Source organism: Myxocyprinus asiaticus, chromosome 49, assembly GCF_019703515.2.
Source record: "Myxocyprinus asiaticus isolate MX2 ecotype Aquarium Trade chromosome 49, UBuf_Myxa_2, whole genome shotgun sequence".
In the NCBI taxonomy this organism is placed as follows: Eukaryota; Metazoa; Chordata; class Actinopteri; order Cypriniformes; family Catostomidae; genus Myxocyprinus; species Myxocyprinus asiaticus.
The window spans coordinates 22,716,620-22,741,950 of NC_059392.1; the positions used below are offsets into that span (position 1 = coordinate 22,716,620).

Below are 25,331 nucleotides of genomic sequence, written 5' to 3' on the forward strand. Positions count from 1 at the left end.
TGTTTTTAAGTAGAAAATGCACATAGCTGGGGTTAACTGGATCAAGACATACCACAACTAACCATGAACTTAAATAACATAAATATCAGTGAGGACTGGACCGTAGTGATAAAATCAGTGGGAAATGGGCTTTCTGAGGGATTAGAGAGAGATCAGTGCGTGTAAGTGAAATCCACTCAGCACACTTGCCAGTTTAATTCACATGGCAGATTAACTCAAATTTTGGGGGCTTAATCTCCTAAATTATCTTATATCACACTGATATGCTTATTAACTCTGTCAGCAGTCCATTTCGCTCTATGTAACATTTGTCATGGCTCTGATGAATTTGTTGGTTTGTTTTGTATGTTTTGCCATTTTTTCTCCCTCGTGTCTTGCAGGCGAGGCTGGCATGCATGATCGGTATTTCCATGGGAACATTGATTGTTCCGGGGTGTATGCTGATCATGCCACTGATTAGCGTGCTGAGCAACACCTGTTCTCCCCTAATTCACTCCCTTCTTAAGCCCGTCGTGTTCTCAGTATCTTTGCTAGATTGTTGATTGATGTTAAGTGCTAACCTCACTCTTTCTGCCTAGTTGGTCCTGTCTGGTGTATCTGTTGGTTGCCCGCATGTCGGGTGTGTGGTTGCTATCCAGTATTGCTGCGTGTCAGCTGGTCTTCCACAGAGGATACCTCGTCTCTGCCCACGTTCGGGAGTTAAGTTTGCTCATCTCTGCTGGCCGTTGGTCTGCACCTCACTAAGCTTCAACGGAGGATTCTACGAAACTGTTACTGACTTCCACAATACACACACTCATCCTGCGAACACACTATTCACGGATTGACCTTTGCACAACTACGACGTGCACGCCACTGGAGATCGCTTCACGCTGCTGCAGCTGGTGTCGGGATTTTCTACATTTCTCAACCCAGTGACTGCTCATTATTACTGTTAATAAATCCTTTGAACTGTTCCTCTGCTCTTGGGTCTGTTTGTCTCACTATTGATCGTTATAACATTAGTATCACACAAACAAATGCTCCATAATCTAATGCAAAAAATCTAAAGGGAACTTGCAATGCATGTTTGGCATATACATTATATGTATGTTGGTAAATACATGCCAGCCCACACACAATGCAAATTATTATTTTTTTTTTTCTGATATTAGTACGTTTAATAGATATGAAGCCAATTCATACAACCAAAGCTGAAAGAAAAAAAAAATCATTTATAATTTTCACAATTTGTTAATATTAGTTATTGCTCATTGGTTGTTCTTTTCTCACATTTAGCAAAGTCAAACTAGCATGTCATCTCAGTTCTGCTTTTCACAGTAAATCCCCCTTCTTCTGAGCATTTAATTGCATGTTGATAGCGTGCGCCTCCTCCTCATTTCCATGTTTCATTTAAACAGACCTCTCCACACTCATGTTCCATAAATTATCCCCCTAATGATGGGAAGTGTCTCCAATCTCAAACATTTATTTCCCTGAGAGTCTCTGATGGCTGTTGAAGCTCCATGATGAAAAGACGTGAACAACAATCTCCAAAGAGTCGATTACCAGAGGCTTTTCATCAAAATGGTGCTCATTTTGGTGTTCACTTCACCCTCATACAGCAATAGTGAGTACGATTTAGGGTTTAGCATGTCTTCTTATAACAAATCAGAAAATATGTTGATCTAAACATATTTTTGTAACATTTATGCTCAGTTGAGCCATAAAGAACATAAAAAAGATGAACAAGCCACAACCCCTAAGCAGATTGCCCTTGTTTTTTCCCCTATACTGTATAAGTATATTCTTGTTTTCTTGCTTGTTCCAAGACAAATTTAGATTTTTTTTTTAAATGTTACATTTATTTCTAGAATATAGAATCACATCAGGGAGGCATTTCCAAAAAGCATCATAAGCCTAAGAAGATCGTAGAAACCATTGGCGACAGTGGTCTCTATGATCAACTTAAGCTTGTGATGCTTTTGGAAAACACTGCCCTGGATGATACTTTAAAGGTGCTATATGTAAGATTGACAACAAGCGTTTGAAATGGGTACTGCAGTCCAAATTAAAAATATTGGAGAGTTGTCTGCCCCACCCCAGACTCGAAGCTCATGCGGGTTGACAGAATTAGCCAACTTAGCATACGTTTTAAAGGATTGCTGGGCTTTAAGCTGTCTCCATCTTCCAAAGGCATCTCCAGTATTTATCCTTGTTTTACTACACCTCTGGTCATGGTGGTTTTTAGACGGATGGCGAGACTTTTTAGGTCAGGTGGAATCTGTTATCTCTGATCCAGTTCATTTGCTAGCTTCCATGGCTGCAGCATGCAGTGTTGTTTGCCTGCAAACGTCAGATTTTAAGCCCGACCTGAAATCGCTTACTCTTTTTATAATTTGTTCTCCTAGCAAGTACTGTTGCAACAGGCTGTATTTTATGTAAGCATCGTAGGCAAAATTCGTAACAGTATTGTAACAGTAAACATACACCATTTTAACAAGGCACAACAGCTCCTCAGCACACTATAGCAGAAGGAAAAAAAATAAATGTGCTTACTGTTTATCGAGTGCTGAAACTTTGCTTGGTGCAGAACACTCTGAAATACATTTCAGTGATGTAACAGTCACCTCTTTGCAGCCTGAATTTGTTCAGAATGTTGTGACACCTGCTCTAAAAACAATCTAGACACAGTGCAACAAATGATACAGAACACAGGTGTCTCGAAATACTTTTTTGAAACCTGAAATTATTTTTCAGACACCTGCTCAAGACGCTGAAGAAACAGCAAAGCGTGATGCAACAGTCAAATATTGTATGTTCGTCTAGGATGTGTTTACATATGAAAACAATGGAAAATGCACGCAAAAACACGTTTGGTGTGAACAGCCCCTAACTCATCTGTTCGCGCGTGTGCGAAACAAGAAGTTCGGTTTGGCCTGTTTATTTTTTTAATTACGAACCCGAACCTGACCTGAACCTCAAAATCCTACTTGAAAAACTGACCCGAACCCGGCCCTAAACCCGAGGGTTCTTGGGTCCCATCTGGCCCGGATCGGGTTGCAGACCACTAGAGCTTTATATCTGTCTGACCCTTATTGGTGACATATGTAACTTTGTTAAAACACTTTCTCTTATCCCAGCTTAATATGCAGTCGCGACCCCAATATCTTACGATTTTGCCATCTCGTATGAATTATTACGAATTATCTCGAATTGGCTTGAGTTTTGGGACAGAACTATCTGTTTTTCTGACCGATCAATGACGGGGGGAGTTTTTGAAAAACCTGTCAGAAAAACAGTTTGTTTGTTTTTTGTTCCTATTTTTGGGTGATGGTAGTGGCACAGAAATTGCACTGTTCACCTTTAAAAATGACAGTTTTTACATTATATAACCAAATGTATTTGGGTTTCAATAATATTAAATATGTTCTTTGATTTCAATAGAACTAGTAAAACTTAAACATTAAAAATGGAAAATGTAGATGTTACAATATTAAGCTCCCTTAAGAACGCTTAAACAATGTACAATATTAAAGCAATACGTCCTGAGAGTCTGTGCATTACAGTGATTTTACCACAGTTAATGGATAATTCCGGATTCAATACAAGTTAAGCTCAATCGACAGCATTTGTGGCATACTGTTTCTTTAAAAAAACAAAACAAGCACTAATCTGGGTTACAGTGAGGCACTTACAATGGAAGTGAATGAGGCCAATCCGTAAACATGAAAATTCTCACTGTTTCAAAAGTATAGCCACAAGACGTAAACAAATATGTGTATTAACATGATTTTAGTGCGATTAAAATCGCTTACTAACCTTTTCTGTGTAAAGTTAAAGCCAATTTTACAACTTTGTTGCCAAGACAACGTAATGCTGTAAACCAAGGATAGTAAAAACGATGATTTAAACAACTTTACTGCTCAAATAATGCACAAGTTTTAACAAAAGAGTTAATGTAAGTGCTTTTATAAAATTATAAGCTTCACATTTCTGCCTTTAAACCCTCAAAACATGGGCCCCATTCACTTCCTTCGTAAGTGGCTCACTGTAACCTTAATTTGTTCTTTTTTTTTTTTTTTTTTTCAATAAAAGAAGTGACTAGTCAAAATTATTTTTGGGGCTATCAATATTCTGCCACAAACACTGTCAATTAAGCTTAACTTTTACTGAACCCGGAATATTCCTTTAAAGCATGTTCTTAGACACGGCACGAAGTAATACATTCTTAAAACCCCCTTGATTGTGGTTAAATCACTGTAAACCCTGGGCTATCATGGCTAATTGCTTTAATACAATAGCAGCAACATCAACATGATAAAAAACACCAATAAATAATTTCATTTATTAATAAAACTTAAAATAAACAGTTCTAAGTAATGCAGTCAGCATAACTGTTGGTGATAGACTTAATGGTATATACGTAGAATGATATATAGAGTTAAAATATAGTAATAGAATAGACTACAGTGTGCGTTTATCAGCTATTTTCAATATAGGAAAAAAATCCTTCTGGCCTTGGTAAGACAGAGCACATCACTAATTGTAGTTTACTGAATTAAAAGGAAAAGTGTTGTGTTGTAACTCCCATTGAAGAAAGTCAAAAGAGTGTATGGGTGGATAAGACAAAAAAGTGCTTTCATTCAGGGTTTAATGGACTTTGCGTTGAAATAATGGGACTTTCAGTTTTAACCCCCCAGCCAAATACTTCAGGGCAGAAATTAGTGATGGGAATATGCAAAGGTTTAACACGCTGACACTCAAAGAATACAGCAATAACCGACTTCAAATACTGTGACTCAGAAGAATGCAAGTGTCTTTTGTTAGACTCCACTCAACAACAAAGAAAGAGAGTCGTAAACAATGCCTGGATTACATTTCAGTAATTTCACGCCACACTGTATAGGGGAAAAATAAAGGCCATATCCGCCTTGGTGATTCATGCTGCATACATTGTCAGCATGCATTGTGTATTTTCCAAGCCCTGTTGGGATGAATCGCATGGCTGAGAGGGGTTTAATTATAACTGGTGTCTGCAGGGCTTGTCCATGTCAATTTAGTGCAAGTCTTGCCACTCGTTGACATGCTTCTGGTAGACTTTAATTGGTCAGTTAACATTAGTTGACAGATCAATTAAATCACATTATCTCAACTTGAAAGGCTGGAAAGTTTCAGATTTTTGGCTTATTTTCATGGTATCAGTCTAATCTAACCTGTACAGTACGAAAGGAAATGACATATCCATCATTCAACAATACTTCCTCTTTGATACTTGTGGCAAGTCAGTTTCGGTCACATTAGGTCATCAGATGGTTGTGTGCTCTTTCTAAATTGCCGGCCTGATTCAAGTATAAACTGTTAACACTTGAAACTATCATGCAGCCTATGAGCCAGTAGTCTGAGACACCTGCACTAAACAGCACAAAACGTAGTAGATAATAAGGAATATTCCCATGGCTAAGTTGACTGTAAAATGAATTAGAAGACCACAGCTGTGAGGTTTTGTTACAACAAAACATGGAGTGATAGAGCCCCTCTTTCCAGAAAAGCCAGCGTGTTGAATTAGCTCAGACAAACTGTGATGGGTTTACTTCGTTTGTCTCTTTTTATCGCATTTCCAGTCTTCAGATGCTACACTCATAAAAGCGCCACTCCAGGCAGCAGGCATGGACTCGGATATTGATGTTGGCCAGTAAATCACCAGGGAGATTTGGAGTCATCATTAACTTGCAGACTATAAAAAGCAGGACCTGTGTTTCACGTTCGCTTTTAGTTTTTCATAAGATGATTGAATTATGAAGAATATTCTTAACTATATATATATATAGTGTGTGTGTGTGTGTGTGTGTGTGTGTGTATATATATATATATATATATATATAATATTTGTTTATATTTATGGAATGTCAAATTTTATGTCTCCAACTTTTATGTTCGGGTCAAATCTCACCCGGGGGTAAGAAATGCTGGTTTTCAATGCAGCTATGAAGCTTCTCTTGAGTGAAGAAAGTCACAAGACTCTCTCTCTCTCTTAAAGAGATAAACATTACTGTTACTTTTACTTTTTCAAATCAGCAAAGATTTCCTCTCAAAAAGACGTGTATAAAAATATGAAGGTGGCTATTAACAAATGATATTACAAGGTCTTCTACTTCCAGAAGTACAGAAACTTTCACCAGGAGGCAGTAGACATCTAATACATTGCAACTTTATTTATATAGCATATTTTAGCAATTTAGCACAAAGTGCTTCACAAAACAAATCAAAACACAATCAGTAAAACATAAGGTAAAAAAATTAATAATACAAAGTAGTAAAAGCAAGTTTATACAAATGAGTTATCAATATAAACCTGTGTTCAGTGTGAAAACATGTACTGTAGGTTATAATTAATAAATAAGAGAAGAATAAATATACTGAAAATCTATCGAACTCGACACGGATCATTTTTGACCCGTACATCACAGTTGTCATTATTTTTAAACATAACAGAACAGTTAAAAAGTTGTAGTTTCATTTATTTATATGGATGCAGCATACGGAGCCTGACTTTTGTTTTAAATGCTGTTTAATATTATTATACACTCACGAGCACTTTATTAGAAACACCTATACACCTACTTTTCATGCGATTATCTAATCAGCCAATCTTGTGGCAGCAGTGCGAAGCATACAATAATGCAGATATGGGTCAGGAGCTTCAGTTAATGTTCACATCAACCATCAGAATGGGGAAAAAATGTGATCTCAGTGATTTAGACCGTGGCATGATTTTTGGTGCAAGACAGGCTGGTTTGAGTATTTCTGTAACTGCTGATCTCCTGGGATTTTCATGCACAACAGTCTCTAGATTTTACTCAGAATGGTGCCAAAAACAAAAAACATCCAATGAGTGGCAGTTCTGCAGACAGAAACCCCTTGTTGATGAGAGAGGTCAATGGAGAATGGCCAGACTGGTTCGAGCTGACAGAAAGGCTATGGTAACTGCTCTGTACAATTTTATAGTGAGCAGAATAGCATCTCAGACGTTAAACCTTGAGGCGGATGGGCTACAACAGCACAAGAACACGTCGGGCAATTTATTAGGACCATAGCGTTCCTAATTAAGTGCTCAATGAGTGTACATGCAGTTTTATGACCTCATTAATTGAGAGATGACCTGTAAAAAAAAAAAAAAAATAAATAAAATTATTTGTTGCACATTGTTGTTAAAAACTTACAATAAATATTCTGTACACATTTTAACCTTAAATCAAGATGTAAAAAAAAAAAAAAAAGTTAATGTCCATTTGTCAACTACCCAGGGATTATCCAATGGGAAAAATTCTTGAAAATAGATGGGTTAAAGTGACATATAAGTGACATTTTCCATTACTATCTGATTCAAACCCATCACACCTGGAGAACCGGTGATGGATTTTGACATGACTTAACACTTTATCCTTAGCAGTGCCATCCAAGACATTTCCTGAGTGTAATCCATCCCAAACTTGCTGAGATTTACTGTTAATAGTTCCTAAGGTATCATTGGCTTCACTCAAGGCTCTCTACTTGTCTTTCTCTAGGTGGAATCTGCATCGCCCAGTCCCTGAAGATCCCACACGACCACAAGCTGGCCGATTTTGACAAGATTATCAGGCAACTGCTCGAAACACGTCATGCCCGGGCAGTCATTATTTTTGCTTACGATGAGGATATTCGGTAAGCTCTAAACAGCCTTTCCAACCACACTTGAAGAGAAAGACATAAATTCGATTTGGAACCAATTAATTGCTCCCTTTTGAGCACCAAAAATAGCAACGTAGAAGAAGTAGTAGATGACAAGTAGTCAATACTTAAAACTCAAGGGTGCATTTTAGGGGATTGTATCTTGTTTGCCATGTAAAGCTCAGCCACTAGGGCTATTGATTCATGATATCAACATGTCATCAGTCAGTAATTTAATTCAAACATGCAATTTTGAATTTCATACACAGTATCAATTCAGTTCATTGATAGCATTGTTTAAATGCACACATTGTCTTCGTTGTTTTAGCATCTTATTCACTAAAGGAATAATGCAAATCAGGTGACGGCCCAAACATGCCCAAGAAATGAGTGCTGAATGCAAATTGCACAGTACAATTCCCCATTTTGCATGTCGGTTTAGAGTGTTAGTGGAGGATGCAGAAGAGTTACACAATCTAGGATATTTTACTAGGACTGTACAGCATCACTTCACCACTTCAATCCTACAATCCTACGGAGCTCCTTAGAGAGGTAGGATTAATTTTTTCGCATTTCCTCGCAATAAGTTTGCATTCCATCGCAATAGTTTGTCTTCCCTCGCAAAACGTTTTGTGTTCTGTCACAATATGTTTTGCATTTCCTTGCAATACGTTTTGCATTGACTCGCAAAAAGTTCTGCATTCCCTCGCAATACATTTTTCATTTTTTCGCAATAGTTTTGAATACCCTCTCAATTATTTTTGGTTCCTTAGCAATAGTTTTCTTATTTGTAGTAAAACTATAATAACCACAAAATGTATCATGGTTTTACTGCAGTTACTTTATTTTAACCATGATATTTGTTGTTAAAACATAGTAATAATAGATGAAAACCAAAACTATTATATAAAAAAATAAATAAAAAAATAACATGGTTATTTTTACTATAGTGACTAGTGTTAATTTGTGTTTTTAAAACCATGGCTCCTACCACAAAAAAAAAAAAAAAAAAAAACACACACACACACGTTACTGTAGGAAAACCAGGGAATGCAAAATGAGAGAATGCAAACTAGTGCCTCAAAACTTTTGCGAGGGAACGCAAGTCTTTATAATTGGTTATAACACTCTTCTCCGTCATTTGATCATCATTTGATGCATTACTGCTGCTATGATCACTAGAAAATTTACACACACACACACTACCGGTCAAAAGTTTTGGAACACTTGACTGAAATGTTTCTCATGATCTTAAAAATCTTTTGATCTGAAGGCGTATGATTAAATGTTTGACATTAGTTTTGTAGACAAAAATATAATTGTGCCACCATATTAATTTATTTCATTATAAAACTAACATTTAATAAAAAAATAAATAAAAAAAACAGTTTTTGAAATTGATGACTTGGACCAAATAATAAAGAAAAGCAGCCAATAAGTGCCCAACATAGATGGGATCTCCTTCAATACTGTTTAAAAAGCATCCCAGGGTGATACCTCAAGAAGTTGGTTGTGAAAATGTCAAGAGTACATGTCTGCAAATTCTAGGCAAAGGGTGACTACTTTGAAGATGCTCAAATATAACACAGTTTTGATTTACTTTGGATTTTGTTTAGTCACAACATAATTCCCATAGTTCCATTTATGTTATTCCATAGTTTTGATGATTTTACTATTATACTAAAATGTGAAAAAAAAAACATAATAAAGAATGAGTAAGTGTTTCAAAACTTTTGACAGGTAGTGTATCTTTTAAACATATTTTGGTTAACTGCCTGCTTTCCACAGTGTGTTTATTGCACAACATTAATTGCACCAGACAAATAGCGGTGACTTTAAATAAGGCACAATCTTTAATAAGCCTAATTTACATAGAAAGGAGGCATATGTGCAATGTAAATATTGATAATGACTTAATATAAATACTCATGTCACAGTGCTATAACAGCACAGTACATGGTTAAACAGGATTGCAGGTGGTAAGTGAATAAAATGCAGGTTTTTGCACTTTAATTGAGCGTACAGAAGTGGCACAACTGTTTAGTGAATTTACCATTTGATGCTTTAACAACTGCTAGCTGACATCTCCATGCTCACTTGAAGAGACAAATAGGGCCTTAATGTCATGATAATGGTTCCATGTGTGGGAATGTTTGCAGGGGGATTCTTAATGCCAGTAAAAGAGCGGATCAAGTGGGCCATTTCCTGTGGATAGGGTCAGATAGTTGGGGAGCCAAGAACAGCCCTATTCAAGGCCTGGAGGATGCTGCCATTGGCGCTGTCACCATCCTGCCAAAAAGAGCGACTATTCCTGGTAAGATTGCAGCATGATTGATTATTTTTTGGGGACAGTTTTAATGTCTGCATTCTTCAATCAATGCCAAAGGAACACCCTGTTAAAACAGTCTTGACAGTGTTTCCTGCATTGCTTCTGAATCTACAGTGCTACTTCAAAAGAAATGTTTTAGCTGAATTATGAGCTTGTAGTGTGAATTGAATGTGATACATAATAATACAAAAACAATCCATCAACAACATTGTTTTCCTAACTGTTTGTGTCTAACAACAAACCAAATGTGCAAAAACAGGGCATACTTGAAATGTTCCTTTGAGGTTAAATCTTATTCTGTACAAAATATAATGGCATTTGGAGAGGCTGCATTGTGCATTTCTTATTTTACTTGTTTTAGTGTTAGTAATTTATTCATGTTCAAAATAATGTCAGGTGCTCAGTTGAATGAATGGAAGGAACATTGCTCTAATAATAGAAAATAATCTCTCTAGTGTCTGCGAAACTGTGTCACTTTTGATGGAGATGGCGCCTGGTGCGTGTGGAGTCATAACAGAGCACAATAGTGTCCAAAAAAACTGCCGAGCTGTTTCATTTGACGTGAACCCAGCCAGAGGCCTGGACCGGACTGACCCAGCTGGCAAACCTTCCCATCCGGTCCTTGAATGAATGTGACCGTGTCATGGGGTGCAACTCAGTGCCAGAGTAATAAATGAAAGGCCCTATGGTGTGATATTTGTGGATGGAAGGGGCATGCATGGTGCAGAAGAGATATGGCTTCTTTACCGAGAAGTAAAGACGCAAGTCTTAAGGTGCTGGACTCTCCAGGACAAAGAAACCAGATGTTGCTGAACCCACTGCCTAGTACAGAGCAGAATTACAGAAATAATTAATGTGTTTAAATGTTCTCCCATACAGATGAAGTTTTTACGGAGACACTTAGAGGACGGGGCGTGTTTTTTTTTGTGTTTTTGTTATACATAGTTTTGCATGTCCTCGCAATAATTTGTGCATTCCCTTGCAATAGTTTTTCTCTCCTCGCAATATATTTACCATGTTTTTACTAAAGTAACCATATTTTAACCATAATATTCGTAGTGAAACCATAAATAATGTTAATAAAAAGCAAAATGTTGTGGGTATCATGGTTTTACTACTGCAAATACCATAGTTTAACTATGGTTACTACAGTCTACAATATTGGTAGCTGTGGTGATAGGGCGTGGCTGAGCGACAGTTGAGAGACAGAACGGTAAGGATTGACACCTGTGGGAAATCACCTCTAACAGCTGTTCCCTATCTGTGACTCACTCGACATTGTGTCGATGGAGTGACACTAGGGGTCACTCTTGGGAGCCCGAGACACCTCTGGTCTTTGATAAAAGGCCAATGAAAATTGGCAAGTGGTATTTGCATGCCACTCCCCCAGACATATGGGGATAAAAGGAGCTGGTATGCAACCACTCATTCAGATTTTCTCTTCGGAGCCAAACGGTCATGCTCATTGAGTTGAATCCTACTGTTCATTCACCTCTGCTGGATCTGACGGCGCATTTCAGCGGCTTCTCCCTCCTCTGCACTGGTGCACTGCAGAGAAACGTAAGACCATTATGTAAGAAAGCAAGCCACCCCAGCGGCTCCCTGCCTCGGTCCTTCTACCTACGGTTATGAGGCCAGCGCGACTAGCACTGGGGGCGATTTGGGGACCCCAATGGGATCGTCTCCACCGGGTATCCCCCCGTGGACCTCCCATTCCCCAGCATGCTCGTCTGCACAAATCGGGCTTCCGGATGAGTTCGCCGGCTCGTCTCACGGCGAGTCTGACTTCTTGTTCGGAGCCCGCGAAGATGATGAGCTCTCGAGCGCAGCATCGGAGAGCGGGCTTGTCCAGTCGGACAAAGCACCCCTGAGACACCCCTGTCCAGTCCTCAAAGCACCCCTGAGACAGGCGACTCAGGGATGAAGGAACCCTGGAAAAAAGAGAAGGGGAAAAGAGGCCATGACTGGGTTAAGCCTGTCTCTATCTCTTAGGTAGTCGACTTGTCCCAAAAAAGGGCCGTTCGACACTCATAACTATGTTGGGGGAGGTTACGTGTTGACCTGGTGTGCTGGCTATGAGGCACACAGTAGTCTGCCCACCACACACTGCCAGTTCACGTAACACAGTTCAGCCAATTGTGACATTTTGTATAGGGACCCCTAGTGTCACAACGTCGAGTGAGTGCAAATAGGGAACGTCATGGTTACTTGTGTAACCTCCGTTCCCTGATGGAGGGAACGAGACATTGTGCCCCTCCTGCCACAACGCTGAACTACCCGCTGAAATGGCCGGACCTTATATCGGCTCCTCAGCATAAAACCTGAATGAGTGGTTGCATACCAGCTCCTTTTATACCCGTATGTCCGGGGGAGTGGCATGCAAATACCACTCGCCAATTTTCATTGGCCTTTTATCAAAGACCAGAGGTGTCTCGGGCTCCCAAGAGTGACCCCTAGTGTCACTACATCGACACAACGTCTCATTCCCTCCATCAGGGAACGGAGGTTACACAAGTAACCATGACGTTTTGTGTTTGCAGTGAGAGTGGAGAGGAATAAAAGGGCAATCCAGACTGCCGGAGGGGAGAGAAAGAGTGACACACGAACCTGGCTGTGTGTGTGATCAGCTGTGCTGAAAAGCATTAGTGTGTGTGAATACTGAAAAGTATAAGGAATAAAGACTCACGTTGAACAGGTTATCCGGCTCCCGCTTCCTCCTTGAAAGTTAGAGAACTGTCACAGTAGCACTTTATTATAAGGTTAAATTTGTTAACATTAAGTAAATGCTTTAGGCATCATGAACCTACAATAAACAATATATATATATTTTTACAGTGTTTATTAATCTTAATGTTAGTTAATAAAAATACAAATGTTCATTGTTAATTTGTTATTTCATAGTGCATTAACTAATGTGAACATATAAAACTTTGAAAAAATGTGTTATTATATGTTGGAATTAACATTAAGTATTATTCATTGTTAGTTCATGTTAACAAACGTTGTTAACTAATGCTAACAAATGTAAGCTTATTTTAAAGTGTTACCACAATATTACTATAGTAAAACCATAGTTTTTGGCAGAAAGCATTTTTTTCCCTCTATCATGCTTTTAATACAGTATACTGCAGTGTTTCTCAATCCAGTCTCTCTGTCACTACACATTTTGGATGTCTCCCTTATTTGACATACTCAATTCAGATCAAGGAACATTCTACTAATGAGATAATCAGTAGAATCAGGTGTGTTACGAGGTAACGCAAAACTTATTGCAAGGTAACGCAAAGCTTATTGCGAGGTAACGCAAAGCTTATTGCGAGGGAACGCAAAACTTATTGCAAGGTAACGCAAAGCTTATTGCGAGGGAACGCAAAACTTATTGCAAGGTAACGCAAAACTTATTGCGAGGGAACGCAAAACATATTGCTAGGGAACGCAAACGTATTGCTAGGGAACGCAAACGTATTGCTAGGGAACACAAAACTTCTTGCGAGGGAATGCAAAACATATTGCGAAGGAACGCAAAACTTATTGCGTGTCACCAGTCTTACTTAACCTGCTCAGAGTGAGATTCAAACTGGCGATCCCTGGCATGGAGTCGGGTGCGCTAGCAAGGAGGCAATAAAAGCCTTCTCTTAAGGCCAGGAGGGTGAGGTTTACACACTGCACAGCTATCACATACCAGCTGGCTACCATTACTATTTTTTTACCAGCCCTATCCTCTGAGGGGCTCCGCAGGTTTTCAAGGTTAATGTGCTCTATTGAGTTTTAGAACAACAAAACCTACCTCCCTGCCCTAAACTTTAAATCTGAACCTAACCGATTGTATCATAAAAACCCATTTTGACATGAAAATGCAATTGCTGAAGCAACACGTCATTTTGTGGTGCTTCTATGACACTTTTCATTTTCAGAATTTTTGGCTCAACTATTCCTTAAATATTATAGCAGAAACCTACTGCAAAGTTTGTGATGAAATGCTGCTCTTATCAAATAATAATGTTGTCAGAAAAAATTTACTCCTGTTTTCTCCATGCCTTCTTTTTTTAACAAGTTGTTTTGTGTGTACTGGAAAATGGTATCCTCGATAATCCAGTATTTACATTTTCACTCCACCTGCCAGTTAATCAGACTTTTAACCATGGATGCAACTCTGCATATCTAAATAATGTCACATGCTGAAATGCATTTTCCAGGTATCAACAGGGTTAAGATAGCATCTCTCTGCTTGCGGTTGCTCGTGCTGTTTGCCATTTGCTGATAAGTGTGTTGAGCGGTGCTTTACCGGGTCACACAATTGCCCCTGCGTTTCATAGCGCTGATGGAACAATTTGAAAGGCACTCGTCAGGTAAAGCATTACACTTAAAGCTTTATCGTGCTCTTTGAAAAAGACCTGTGAAAACAATAGAATGTAGTGTTGTCAGAGAGGTTTTACCTTACCACAGGCACTCACAGCAAGCACAACTCCATCTTTCTGTTTACCTTTCCTTTTTGAAGTGAAACAATGTTGTTTTTGTCTATAGATGCAAAGCTGCAAGCAATGCATTTGGTCCTCTTTGATCTAAAAAGGAATAAGTGTATGGGAGTGTATGAGTACAGCTACAAACGCTGCTGTGTTGTGAGTCTCATGCAGGAACATTGAACATGCCACCTAGTAAAAGTAATGCATGATTTAAAATTTATGGTTTGTTTATATTGACTTTACTTCATGGTTGTTTAGGGTTCAAGAGATCCCTAGGATCTACATCGCTGGTTCTCAACCAAGGAGGCTCAGCTAATTTCGAAGGGGGCTGCAATATGACTTAAAATTATTCAAAATATGCTAAAAATGCTAAGCAATCTAGATTTTGGCCTACAACATGCAAATTGTGATGGTAATAATGAATTTGGTCTTGCACGGTCCTGCTTATGATGCATCATTGGCGAAGAAAATTCACATTAAGTAAATTCATTGTTTTACTGTTTCACTTAATTCACTTAATTTGTTATCACAAAATTAATTGCTTTACTAATTAAATTGCTTTAGTAATTATTTTAATACTTTTACTCTCCTGGTTTCTTTACTAAAATTACCAAAAATAATATTAATTATTAAATTAACCCATTATTTTCCCTCCAATTTATAAAAATATTTCCTTTGACTTATTTAAACCCCTGCAGAGAAATATTATTCAAGCTTTGACTTGAGCACTTTACAGAAAGTAAAAAAAAATAATAAAAAACACACACACACACACACATATATATATATATATATATATATATATATATATATATATATATATATATATTAAGATCATGTTTTTCATGTTAGTTCCTCGAATCTGATTGGACGAGAGACGTTCCATGAGTACTGATGGTCTCACACCATCAGCACTCGAACGCTTCACTGTGTGTATCACTTCGCTTGTGTTCATGCCATTCTAAACAAAAGTGTAAGAGCAGTGCAGATGTGTTAAGAGCCATCTGTCTCTTTACATTTAATTTTATGACATCACATATTTTGGCTAGCAGGTGGAGGCAAAAGACCATTTTTGCATGTAATATGAGCCAGTTGGTGACGTGAAGTGAGTCAGCGTCACTCAGTGTTTATATTCAACAGCAGTCCGTGATTGCTTGTATTACTACTACACTACTAAAGATAGGAAATAGCTTTAAACAGCTTTAAACTAACAACTTCAGCATTAAGGCTCATCACAGCTGAGAAACACAACAGAGTGATTAATTACACAAGCTCAAGGGGGTGCTTTAACGGGTCACGCAATTACCCCTGCGTTTCATAGCGCTGATGGAACAATTTGAAAGGCGCTCGTCAGATAAAGCATCACACTTAAAGCTTTATCGTGCTCTTTGAAAAAGACCTGTGAAAACAATAGAACGTAGTGTTGTCAGAGAGGTTTTGTCTCTACATTCTTACCGAACTTTCCACATTGGAGAGGACAAAATAGTGGTGTAGATTGTGGTTTCTATAGTGAAAGACTCTTGTGCACCGGCTACCACAAAATAGAGAGGAATACACCCGCTTGGACGGCTATTTTTCCATTGAGAAAATAGGATGCATTTCACCAAAATGACATTATCTTCAGAAAACTGACTAACAGACTACAGCATCATCAACAGGTGATCGCACATGCTTCATCTCTCTCTCTCTCTCTCTCTCTCTCTCTCTCTCTCACACACACACACACACACACACACACACAGCACTCTGCCTCCTGCCTGCGGCCAAATCACAGCAGTGCTGATGCACACTTGGTCGTGTGATATTGCTTATATATATATATATATATATACACTGTATATATATATACACTGTATATATATTTATTTTTTGAGTGGTTTTAATGTCTTGCTATGTGTTTACTAGGGTGTTCTGGATGTTTTTCAATTTCTTACTATGCACTAGGGTGTTCAGAGTGTTTTTAATGCATTTTTCTGCAGTTTTTGAGTGTTCTGGCTGGTTGTTATGGTGATGCTATATGATTTCAAAGGAGTTTTGAGTGAATTTAGTGTGTTGCTCTGAATTTGCTAAGGTGTTTTTTTACTGGGTTGCTATGCACAAGGGTGTTTGGAGTGTTTTTAAAGCATTCCTTTGTCGTTTCCAGGGTGTTCTGGGTGGTTGTTAGGGCATTGCTATGTGGTTGCTGAGGTGCATTGAGTGGTTTTAGTGTGTTGCTTTGCGTTTGCCAGGTTGTTCTGGGTGTTTTTTTTTATTATTTTTTATTTTTTTTTTTTTTTACTGGGAAAGTTAATGTTTTTAATGCATTGCTATGCGGTTTCCAGGGTGTTCTGTGTAGTTGCTAGGGTGTTGCTAGGTGGTTGCCTATGTGTTCTGGCTAACTGCTTACTGGTCCTATTTGTAAGATCCCACCCTGATGTCTAAGTAGCATTTTATATGGAAGTCTGGTTTATAATCCATTCCTCTAAAATTAAGAAACATGAAAACCAGGACTTGTGGTCTCTCAAACCCCAAACAGAATCTGTGGGTTAAGTTAATTTTCCACCTTCACTTGAATTATTGTTATGAAACTGCCACAGTCTATAAAACACATCAATGCAGTGCAATAGCTTCTCGTTCACCACTCAACTAACTCAGGCTGAAATCTAGCTGGCAGCCTGTCAGCAAAGATATCGTTTTCGGAATAAGCCAAGCATTCTAATGTGCTAGAGATGCCAGAGTATGATGCCAGACTAATCATGGGACATACTCTATGAATGTCTCACTTGCAGTTTAGCTACTAGAATATTTTGTGTTTATAAGGTAAGCTTAGCTATTGTTCCATTGTAGGATTTTTGTAGTGTAGTTGTCTATATCTATTCTGTTCTGTTTCCTTTTGTTTACCTCCTGGTATTTCTGTTGCAAATTTCTGCATAAAAGTATCAATAAATATACTTCAGTAGCATTCATGCGCTTGAAACTAATCGATCTCAGCTGGTTTTGCTTCAGGACACAGATAATGTGGCAACTCAGCACAATACCAATACCAATCCCGTAACCCATATTTATATTTTCTTTACATGTAGTTTTGTCCATTGTGTACTTCAGTACCTTTAATAATGTCTGACTAGCAGTTTAGCAAATAGAATATGTTTTAGAATGTGTTTTACTATATTTAGGCTGTTCTGTTTTCTTTTGTCTAGCATCTGGTTTATGATGTCACATTTCTGTTGAGATTTTTGGTCCAGCACATCCCACAGATGCTCAATCTGATTGAGATCTGTGGAATGTGGAGGCTAGGGCAACACTTTGAACTCTTAATCATGTTCCTCAAACCATTCCTGAACAATGTGTGCAGTGTGGCAGGGTGCATTATCTTGCTAAAAGAGGCCACTGCCATCAGGGAATACCATTGCCATGAAGGGGTGTACCTGGTCTGCAACGATATTTAGGTAGGTGGCACGTGTCAAACTGACGCCCACATGAATGGCCGGACCCAGGGTTTCCCAGCAGAACATTGCCCAGAGCATCACACTCTCTCCACTGGCTTGTCGTCTTTCCACAGTACATCCTGGTGACCAACACTTCCCCAGGTAAACGGGCACACGTACACGGCCGTCCACATGATGTAAAAGAAAATGGGACTCATCGGACCTGGCAACTTCTTCTACTGCACCAAGGTCCAGTTTCGACGCTCGTGGGCACTCTGACCGGTCTGTGGCTACGCAGCCCCATATGCAGCAGGGTGCATTACACTGTGTGTTGTGACACATTCCTCTTGTAACCATTATTTACATGTTCTGTGACTTGTGCCACAGTAGAACTTCTGTTGGTTCAGACAAGAAGGGATAGCCTTTGTTGCCCTCGTGCATCGATAAGCCTTGGGCACCCAACACCCTGTCGCTGGTTTGTGTTTTGTCCCTCCTCGAACCACTGTCAGAAGGTATTTGCCCACACACCTTGCCATTTCAGAGATGCTCTGATCCAGTCATCTGGCCATAACAATTTGGCCCTTGTTAAAGTCACTCAGGTCTTTACTCCGATCTGTTTGTTTGCTTACCATCTAATCTACCCAGATCTTAACACGTGGCTTTGTTAGGAGATGATGAATGTTATTCACTTCACCTGTTAGTGGTCATAATGTTTTGGCTCATCAGTATATTAAGAAAAATACAAAAATATTAAAATACATCATATTGTGGCAGACAATTAAAACATTAATTAAAGCAGTGTTTTTCAATTAGTGGTTCGCAGCCCAAAAATGGGTCACAGGTCTGTTTGGGTAGGGTTGTGGATGGCAGGGAAAGAACAATGCCAAGGTTCTTTCTCCATTGAAAATATTTCGGTGGACACCCAGGTGAAATACCAGGCAGACGAAGCAAATGTAATCATATTCATCTCGCATTGGCCGCATTATACTCGCTAAATATGCTTCTCTTCTAAAACTCATATTTGAGCCATGCTATTGAATCCTGGTTTTCACGCAAGTGTGGCGCAAGCCATTACAGAACCACTTGCGCCAATTATCTGCTATGCTCTAACCTACTTTCTACTATATCCCACTTTATCTCTGGATAGCACATGCTTCAAACGGGCTTCCCTCGATATTGTGGATGCAGAGCACACAAACTGAAACTGGTGAGGATTTTCTAGTTAAAGTGCTATGGAGAAAATCAAATCTCTCAAACAGCTAGACAGCCCTGACATGCTAAACAGCACTGAGGAGGACAAGAGATACCAGTGTGTTGTTCACCAAAATAAAGGTTTTTAAAATTACACATCACTCTTACTAAAATTAATCACGATTTTGCAGTAGTAAAAGTAAAACTTTTTTTTTTTTTTACAAAAGTAGTGTAGTTTCATATTAAATTATCTATTAGGTCGAATCTATTAGGTCTATAGAACTTTTTATTACAACTGTCGCAGTTGTAGTTCAAGTTTTTAAATGTTTAGTTATAAAAAATATTTTTAGCACAAATACTTTGAAGATATAATTATATGCATCTTAGTGGCTGGTAAAAATCAGGCGTTCACTAGCCACTGTGGCCGGTGTGCAACAATGTTAATTTTCCACCCTTGCCTGGTTTGTTTTGTCACTTGACACATTTCTGATTTCCTGATAACAGCATCAAAGATATATACTTCAATACTCTTGATATGCTTTAAACAACATTTGTCAAAAACAAAGGCTGAGGTAACGGATCATTGATGCTTGTAAATTGAAATACAATTGAGACAAAATCACCAAACTTTTCAAACATCAAACTTGTGTCACCTGGGGTTGCTTGGACGTTAGTTTATTTGCTGGCGGGAATCTGATATTCTTGGCCTGGCCTGCAATTGGATCAAACTGCGCACAAAGCGGTTCCTCACTGCCTTATCGTGTGGCATTTCAGTCTTATAGTTTAGTTTTAATTTAGCCATTAGATTCACAGCTGGGGCCCAGGCCTATGCTGTGACCTCCAACTGGGTTTGTTTGTTTGGGTGCTTATTATGTTTTGTAGTAGATGGCTCTCTCGCAGTTGGGGACCAGAATTGTCACCAGGATTTCTGATTATGACTCTAAATTCGCAGTTACAACTCTTCCGCCATCAATGACATGAGCTAGATTGAAAGGATTTGGACTGTTGCTATATATGCTTGCTTGGATGGGAACACTTACCTAATAGTAAACGCTAAACCATTATATTTCTCTCAAAATAGTGTCTTTTTTCTGCCTGTTTCCTCAAAAAAGATTTAAAAATGTTAAATGTGTATATCTGTTAAAGTTCATTTTGACAACTTTTTGGAGTACACTAGCATAAAGATGGCCTCAAAACTAATAAACATGGACTAAAATCCACAAAACTCATATCAAAAATTTGATTTTGTGAAGTATTTCACACAAGAGGTCAAGATTATTCATGCCACAAAGATAGACTTTGACCTGACCCCATTATTTTATATTAGTTTAACCCAATCTACTGCAGGGCCGTATAGCGTGAGATGTGAGATCAGGGAAATGTATTTTCAGCCGCAACTGAATAATTAAGAGAGTTTGAAGTTTAAATAATTGATGTCGTTTTGCTTTTAATTGAATGAGCAGTTAGGGGCATAAACAAGTAATAAATATAAAGAAAAATAAACAAACAAAACACACTGACTGTACACAGAGATAGGCACATCTGCAATCAATTGAAAATTTTAATTGCGAGTTCTTGAGTAAGTCTTTCTTGAGATAATTTATAGTAATTAATAAAACAAAGCTATAAAGATGCATTATTAATTTTAATTGGAGCATTTGGTTAAATTACCTGTTTTCAATATAACAGTACATAATTGGAAGCATTTAATCATTTAGTCTAAGTTTGGTTAAATCTGTGCTGAGTTGAATAAACGCAACAGTTGTGTTCCAGAATTAAGTAATTTTATTTATTTATTTTTATTTTTTTGTATTATTATTATTGAAAATAACTTGTAAACCTTTAAAAAGACGTACCATAAGTTCCGAGGTCCATTATACTTTATATGCGGCTTGGTCAGTGAGCAGCAACGTAATTTCCCTGTTACAAACATAGCATCTGAGGAACACTTTGCTATTTTATTCTCCGTTGCATCTGTTTATTTCCAGAGTTGTTGCTGTTTTTGTTTCCTTAACTTTGCATCGTGTCCTGCAGCAGAATTGCATTGCAACAGTGGGGTTTTCCTCTTACTTAAAACTCTGGGATTCCCCAAATGTACGAGCGCATATACTGTACACGAATGTGAGGGAAAGTTGATATTTTACATTGGTGTATATAAAGGGGTATAGTTTATAGTGTATGTGCTTTTCCCACTGTACTTCCGCTGTGTTGACTTGCTGTTGGGCTTCATCCTATGAACTTTCTCGAGGAGGAACCTAGGTGTTAAACCACTTTCTCTTAATCGCTGAAGCGGCGTAAGGAAATTGGCAGTCTTGTTTACATGATATTTCAGAATGACACTTTCTGCAAAAACCCTGGAAAAACTGTTTTCTTAAGTGCATGTAAATGTGGTTACTGTGAATTCCGCAATCGAGTCATCTCCTTACACTCTAAAACTGCTTATATATATATATATATATATATATATATATATATATAAGTGTTGAGTGTTTTGCAATAAACGTAACATTTATTTTAATATTGTTTCTATACTTATAATCAAAAACTTTAAATCAATAGTTGTATATATTTTATTGTTTTTAATTCAGTTAAATCATATGCAATGCTTCATGTGATTGTAGTTCAATCCCTCATGAAAGACATTAAGTAAACCATATATTTTTTTCTAATTTTCAAATAATTTTTTGGCTTCAAAACAATGTTTGTAATGCTGTGATTCGCCTCGTAGCTGTTGGTTTTGTTTATGGCTTAGAACTCTTTTATGAAGTATTTTATGAAATCCCTATGGATAAAATTAAAGAGAAAAATCCTTCTGGAACCAAAATGGCTGACAAAGTGAGCGGTGAGATCAGAAATGTTTTGTCTTTGAAACAATGCATCGAAAGAATTAGAAAGTGCCCTTGATATTTATACAGTTAAGAAGATATATTCCAAGTTGTTAGAGTGAAAAAGGGTCTAAAGGACACATAAAAGTTTTCTTCTTCCTGACAGGTATCACTAAAACAGATATCCTTAGAAATGACTTTTTTTCAGAGATACTCAATTAATTGTCATTGTTCCAGTCTATAAGACCCTTGCAAACGATGAAGCACTCTGAATTGTGGCAGTTCTTTGTTTTTGTGTTTATCTGATAAAAAGCGCCTTCAAAATGATCTCAAGAATGCTACTCATCTAAATTAGGCTTCACTAACTCCCCCAATGAATTGTTTTAGTAAAATCGATCTGAAGTTGTCACCCCTCCATCTGTCTGGAGCTCACTTCAGAGATGTAGACAAATTGCAAGTGCATTAGTCACTTGCACTCCACAACAACGTTATAGTAGACACTTAGAGACACTTGAAGCGGAGTGACAGTTTGGAGTGTGGTCCTTGTTGATTTAAAGATCAGTTTGGTTTGCCTTTTCTCTCTAAAGGCTCTGAGCAACATTTAACCTCGGACCGTACATAACATCACAGCATGAAGGCAAAGATCTAGCGTAGCACTAGAAGCTCAGGCACTTTATTTGAAGTGTCGTCAAAACAAGTGATTGTCACCTGAGGTTTAATGCATGGCTTGACAGGATGGATGACTGCTGCCAGCAGCTATGATTTCTTGTGTAACTGAAGGTTGGGCCAAAGTGGATCAGTTGTGTTTGGGGCATTGGGGGTTGTCATATCTGAAAAATGTAAATGCTTCTGTTGAGATTTAGAGGTGGATAAACCAAACAAAATTGCAAAAAAAATAAAATAACAAAACATTTTTTCCAAACTATCATTAGGGTTTGTGATATCTTCGAAATCTTTCATCAAAATGTAATTACTTGCAGACTTTTCTTTTTGGCTGACAAAAAGGAAACCCTAATCCCTACTTTTCAACCCCTACCCATATCCATTCTGGTATGTAACGCAAACTTTTCATGATCTAGTCAATTCCCAATTGATGAAATCAAGTTCCATGCTACATTTTTTTTTTTTTTTTTTCTTGTTAAATATCTTTTTTTTTTTTTTTTTTTTTGGAAATGTATCATGTTTTATGTTGACTTTAAGGTAGACTAATGATTTTTAAATTGGTTTCAGGATGGGTAAAGTAGTCATGGTAGATTTCTTCTCAGTAATTTTCATGGTTCCCATGAGAATGGATTGGCCATGGGTAGTGGAATCAGAAGGAAGTGGCGTTGGCTTTCACATGGATTAATCTTCCATGATGATGCCTGTTGAAAAGCTGAAAACACACATGTGTTTTGGAAAAATTACATGCAAAATTGTGCCATAGGGAGGAATAAATTAACTACTGCACAGCTTTCTTGAATATTTGATTCTGATTTGCAGTTAGCAAATCTGGAACTACTTCATAGACATTCAGTTTTGTGAGTTATAATTTACTGTCTTTTCAATATTACTATCTACACATTCTTTCCAAATTATCAGTGTTTAAAGTTAATGGAACTGGTGAAAGATAAACATATATGATGATGAATGCCAAAATATGAATTGCTATGGATCAATATTTACTGAGTAATCAATTATTTTAGAGGGGGTCAAAATTAAAATTTTCACCTATTATTTTGGAGTAAAACTTTTTTTTTTTTTTTTTTTTCACACAGAGCTAGGTAAGTCTATTACTAAAATCAGTTTATGTCAGCACCCATTGTTTGCATAATATGCAAATTTGTGTTTGTGTTATTTTTCCAAAGTTGAAGTGCCCATAACTCCAGAAGAATTAAAGATATCTTGATTCTGGTTCAGAACAAACTTTCCATTTTAGATCTTAATTTTAAGGTCCCTATATGGTTAAATACCACAGATATGGGGCTCTCAGTGTGGCTTCATCCCTAAATTGTAAACAAATTTACCCCTTTTCAATAGTCGAAAACCAAATGTCTCTTACATGGTATGAAGGTAGTTTTTCTTGTCCAACAAAATGAAGGTCTGAAGTACAAACAATATTGAAACTAGAAATGTAAATGTATTTATTCTCATGAAATCCAGAATGTTAAAAGTCCAAACATTTCACTACCATTAAGAATAAGAGGCACATGTGGCTCTTTAGTCAGTGCATACTTTTTTGATTTCAGAACTGAACACCTGAAAAGCTCTGGAATGCATCATTAGGGGTCATCTGAATCCTTTGGTGCCTCCAGAAAAAGTATTAACAAAATAAAAAATGTCAGCCTGGGATTTTTCTGAAATATCTATGGAAACCGCATCAATCTCAGTAGCTGGGTAAAAGCTGAATCCACCTTACAAAATACTGTGAGATTATTTCAGTTTGACTGGTAACATTTCCTTTGGCTGTTTCTAGGATTATTTCTTCACACAAGAGCATTTTAGGGCAGAAACCTGAAAAAGGTCTTTAGGTAACCACCTGTACATGTACTTACTGTGCAATAAGTGCAATTATTGACTCCAGATTCTGGATTAATGCACAGCCCGAGGTGGTAATGCGACCACAACGTTAAGCATCATCAATTATTCCTTACATACAGTGCATACATATATAAACTACCGGTCAAAAGTTCTGAAACACTTACTCATTCTTTATTATAATTTTTTTTCACATTTTAGAATAATAGTAAAGTCATTAAAACTATGGAATAACATAAATGGAACTATGGGAATTATGTTGTGACTAAACAAAATCCAAAATAAATCAAAACTGTGTTATATTTGAGCATCTTCAAAGTAGTCACCCTTTGCCTAGAATTTGCAGACATGTACTCTTGACATTTTCTCAACCAACTTCTTGAGGTATCACCCTGGGATGCTTTTTAAACAGTATTGAAGGAGTTCCCATCTATGTTGGGCACTTATTGGCTGCTTTTCTTTTTTATTTGGTCCAAGTCATCAATTAAAAAATAAAAATAAAAAAAATAAAATTATATATATATATATATATATATATATATATATATATATATATATATATATATTTTTTTTTTTTTTTTAATTGATGACTTGGATAAAAATAAAATTTTAGTTTTATAATGAAATATGGTGGCACAATTATATTTTTGTCTACAAAACTAATTTCAAACATTTAAGCATACGCCTTCAGATCAAAAGATTTTTAAGATCATGAGAAACATTTCAGTCAAGTGTTTCAAAAGTTTTGACTGGTAGTGTATACTGTATATATACTCGCTGGGCACTTTATTAGGGACACCTGTACACCTACGCATTTATGCAATTATCTAATCAGCTAATCTTGTGGCAGCAGTGCAATGCATAAAATCATGCAGATATAGGTCAGGAGCTTCAGTTAATGTTCACGTCA

The 25,331-nt window shown here is 37.5% G+C and overlaps 1 protein-coding gene across 2 annotated transcripts in view; it reads left to right on the top strand.

Moving 5' to 3' along the window:
- The window catches only part of LOC127438444 (metabotropic glutamate receptor 7-like), a 647,223-nt gene that overhangs the window by 134,552 nt on the left and 487,340 nt on the right, over positions 1-25,331 (top strand). For both annotated transcript variants that reach the window (XR_007896742.1, XM_051694042.1), the window contains exons 3-4: positions 7,548-7,683; positions 9,849-10,003. Coding sequence is in view for 1 of the 2 variants with exons in the window: in XM_051694042.1 (XP_051550002.1) it covers positions 7,548-7,683; positions 9,849-10,003 (291 nt within the window). In the remaining variant the exon portion in view is untranslated. The remainder of the gene's footprint in view (positions 1-7,547; positions 7,684-9,848; positions 10,004-25,331) is intronic.